Consider the following 4425-nt stretch of genomic DNA (forward strand, 5'->3'; position numbering starts at 1 on the left):
ACTGTGCCCTTCAGAATTAATAATCACTCCTAAGAATCTTCATTCGGCACCAGATGACGCGGTTAAGAGAAACACTCTGGGAGGTTTTGAATCAGACTTGGTTTTTTGTTAGCCAAGTTACAGGAGAATTTTTAAAGTGGGGGGAAGGGAAGAAGGAAACGGACCAGGAAAATAATTTAAGCCATCATCTATAAACCAACAAAGCACTGATAGTTCCGAACATTATGTCAGACACTAAAATGACTGATATAAGCTCAAGTGGTTTACACAACCTATAAAAAGACTATACCAGCAAAGTCCCCATTTATCTGTAGAGTTCAGAAACTAAAACAAGGAATATTTTAGCTTAAAAGCTTATCTCAAGAGAATCATACACACTTCACATGAATAAAAATACCTGAAACCAAACATTTTTAAAAGCTCCAATACCCAAAATATAAAGAAAAATATTAATCCAGAAGACTCAATCAATCCATGATAATCACAAAACGGCTGGGCAATCTCTATCTCCCTTCCACACTAACCATCCATCCTATGGAAGACCAAGGGAGATCAGACCTTCCAGACTTACCTTCCAGACCTTCCAGACACCTGGCTGCTGCAAAATTCTATGGAGACTCCTTGTGGAACAGCAGTTTCCCATCTCTTGTGTCTCTCCCTATCATGATCATGATCATGCAGGAAGCAAGTCTGGCTGTGCTATTTCTTATCATTGTCTGTCACCCATCTGCAGCATGGTATTGTACAGATAAGGAAAAAGTAGTTCCCTTTCCCCCAGAAGGTTGAGGCTCAGGTACAGGGTAATTCTCCTGTGCACACAGTCATTATTTAGGCCGACTCAGTGACTTCAACAGGCTTAATCATGTGATCAGGTTTGTTGCCAGCTGCGTAATGCTCCCACATCTGTAGATAGAGCCGCTCTAGGTCCATCGTGTATTGTTTGGTGTTGAACAGAGGGCTAGATGTTCTCTGCTTCCAGACTTTGCCACGAAGTTTCTTCAGGTATTCTAGATCAGTTCCCAGTTTCACAGCTATGTCTTCATATTCTTGTCTATTTTTAGCAATAAGCTCACGACAGCCTAAACAAGTGAGCTGGGAAGCTGCAACTCGGGAAGCAAGAGTCTCTCCTGGCATAGTCACCATGGGTGTCCCTGACCAAAGGACATCCATCCCTGTGGTGTGTCCATTACAGAGTGGAGTGTCCAAGCAGACATCAGCCAGCTGGCCTCTCCGAACATGTTCCTCTTTAGGAGCAACAGGTGAAAAAATGATACGGTTCTGGGGAAGGCCCATATTTTGTGCATACTGTTGAATATTAGGTTCTCCTACTGCTGGAAAACGCAACAGCCACAGTACACTATTGGGAACACGCTTCAGAATATTTGCCCACATCTGCAAAGTAGATGGGTCAATTTTATATAACTGATTAAAGTTACAGTACACAATGGCATCTTCCGGTAACCCGTACTGAGAACGTGTGGTTACAATAATGGTACGGGGAACCTCCTCTCCAGTGGCAGCCTTAATGTTGATCTGGGTAGTTGCCAGTCCATTGCTAAGACTGAATCCATTAACTGTTATCTGAATTTGTCCTCTGTTAATCATTTCAATAACTGCCTCTGCAATAGTATTCATAGGAATGACAGGCATATTAAGAGCCGTATTACTGCTGTCTGCGTTGTCTCCTCCATCAGGACATTTCATCTTGACAATCTGCACATCTGGGAGACTATCAAGAAATGCTTTGAGGTCGATGCCATTCAGCACAATCCGATTGTCATAAATGTGCCCATTGGACTGAAAATCGATGACTGCCTTCTTCTTCAGGTGAGGGAACATATTAGCATGATCACCAATAAAGAAAGTATGGGGCATATAAGCCAGTTTCTCAGAATACTGCTCAGCAACTTCAGCAGGTGAAGTTTCCTGATCAGTGATGATATAATCCATGAAAAGCACGCCACTGGTCCCAGGGTAGCCCAGCCACATTGCCTGAATAGGAGCTGGCCTGAGAGCAAAGAGTTCATTTCGAGCACCCCTGGTATAACCATTCATATTTACAAGGATGTGTATACCATCTTGATGGATGCGATCAGCTGCTTTCCCATTGCATGGAATCTGAGAAAGATCAATGAAATGATGGGCTTCTGCCATCACCTTCGCTCGGAAGTTTGTGCCATCATCTGGGCTCAGGGCATAACAGAATACCTCAAATTTATCAGGATTGTGCATGCCTGGAATAGACTGCATAAGATGAGAAGTAGGATGATTCCCAAAGTCAGAACTCACGTATCCTACACGCAGTCGACCATCACTGAGCTTCAAGTCTTTTGGATGTTCGTACGGTGGTTTATGAAGGACACCGATCTCATCCAAGCAGAGGTTCCCATGGCTCTCAGCAATAGCCTTCCTGAAGCCATGAGAAAGAGGATAGAGCATACTATGATGAGGCTGCACAGAAGGCAACCTATTCTTCTCCAGCTGGTCAGCCACAATGCTGACCAACTTCTTCATTCGCTCATCATAGTCTGTCCAATCACAGACAATCTGCAGGCAATGAGCCAAATCACAATAAGCGTCAGGAAAATCAGGTTCAAGCTTCAGAGCAGTGCGATAAGAAGCAATTGCTTCTGGAATATTCCCTGAATACTTGTGAATGGAAGCCAGATTGCTGTGGGCATCCGCAAGTGCAGGGTTAATCTGAATGGCACGAGTATAACACTGCAAGGCTCCCTGAACATCCTGCATCTCCTTTAGAGTGTTTCCCATGTTACAGTAGGCATCAGCAAAAGTAGGACTGATTCGAACAGCCTCCTTATAATGCATCAGAGCTTCCTGCAGTTTTCCCTGCTGCTGCAATACACTTGCTAAATTTGAATGGGCAACAGCAAACTCTGGGAAGACTTCTAATGCTTTACAATACAAGCGAACTGCCTCTTCAATGTTTCCCTGGTCTCCTTTGATATTGGCTAGGTTATTCAGAGAGTCTGCATGGATGGGACACAGCCGCAGAGCTGTATTATAACAATCTTCTGCTTCGGCAACACTGCCCTTCTCTTCCAGAGCGTTGGCTAGGTTGCAGTAAGCATCAGGGAAATGTGGTTGCAACTCAATAGCTCGCCTGTAGGTGTCTATTGCCAGATCTATCAGGCCTTGCTCATAGTATACACAAGCCAGGTTGGCATGTACCACTGCATGATTTGGGCTCAAGCTTAGGGCACAAAGGTAAGCTGCCACAGCTCTGTCAAAAATCCGTGCCTCTTTCAAGACATTTCCTAAATTGATATAAGCATCCAGAAAATTGGGGTCAAGGGTGACAGCCTTTTCAAAGTGATGAATTGCAAGCCAAATCTCCCCTTGTGCATTGAAAACACAGCCAAGATTACTCCAAGCTACTGCAAAGTTCGGTTGCGTCTCCATTGCTTTCAAATAACATGCCTTGGCTCCTTCCAAGCGACCCAGGGCTTTGAGCAGGTTCCCCAGGTCACTGCGAACACAGTACAAATCAGGATTGCACTGAAGAGCAGAGACGTAAGCTTGTACTGCCCCTTCCATGTCGCCTGCTGCTACCAAAGCGGCTGCCAGGTTAATATAACCATCGATGAAATCTGGTTTGAGATGCAATGCATGCCGGTAATGCTCAATTGCTTCCTGCAACTGCCCTCTTTCCTTGTACACATTCCCCAAATTCGAATAGGCTTCTGCCAGAAGAGGGTTCTGTTTAATTGCCAGAGTACTAAAGTGGGCAGATCTGTCCAGCCTTCGACACTGGAAGTGTAGAGATGAAAGTAATAAAAGTACTCCAGTATTGTCTGGCTCTTGTCTCCACAGCTGCATGCAGTGTCTCTCAGCTGCCTCAAAATCTCCTGCCTGATACTCTCGATGTACCAACTCAGCTAACCCTTGGAAGGAAAGCATACGTTTCGTTGGTTCTGTGCTGTCGGCCACGTTGCCCACAGAAGACGTCATCTGGAGGGTCTGCAGAGAGTGATAAAAGGGGGTAATTGAGTCCCGCTGCCGCCAGTACTGGCAAGAATGTTTCTAGAGGTAGCAAATACGAGGGCAGCAGCCGTACCACTGCTTTGGCAGGCTTAAGCGGCGGCAACAGTTACAGGCACCGAACCTTAGGAACTCTGGTTGGCCATCTACCTCTCACGCTCTTGAAATCTTAATTCCTAACCCTGCCCTCTTCCACCATTTTTCTCCTCATCAGGGAATAAAAATTACCTATACACTTGCCTTAGAAGAAATCAGAAGTCAGTAGTCCAAACACTTTTTAAAATTTTGTTTTCTGTCCAGTTGGAAAGGAAATACATGATTGACTTTACTTCATCATTCATATAATCAATGTGGAAAACATTAGGGCCGTGAATTTCAATACAGTAAGATCAGAAAATTTTAAATTGGCCTTCCCAAACCACTAAT

The 4425-nt window shown here is 44.5% G+C and overlaps 1 protein-coding gene across 1 annotated transcript; it reads right to left on the reverse strand.

The window, feature by feature from the left end:
• Nucleotides 1-812: 812 nt before the first annotated feature.
• On the reverse strand, nt 813-3969 carry LOC309960627 (UDP-N-acetylglucosamine--peptide N-acetylglucosaminyltransferase 110 kDa subunit-like; the record flags this gene model as incomplete). The annotated part of the gene is made up of 1 exon (XM_082837521.1): nt 813-3969. The coding sequence occupies one exon, from the start codon at nt 3967-3969 to the stop codon at nt 829-831; it is 3141 nt and encodes a 1046-aa protein (XP_082693647.1). The 3' UTR covers nt 813-828.
• Between the last annotated feature and the right edge of the window lie 456 nt (nt 3970-4425).

Source organism: Leucopleurus acutus (genome assembly GCF_964270905.1).
Source record: "Leucopleurus acutus genome assembly, chromosome: 3".
NCBI lineage: Eukaryota > Metazoa > Chordata > Mammalia > Artiodactyla > Delphinidae > Leucopleurus > Leucopleurus acutus.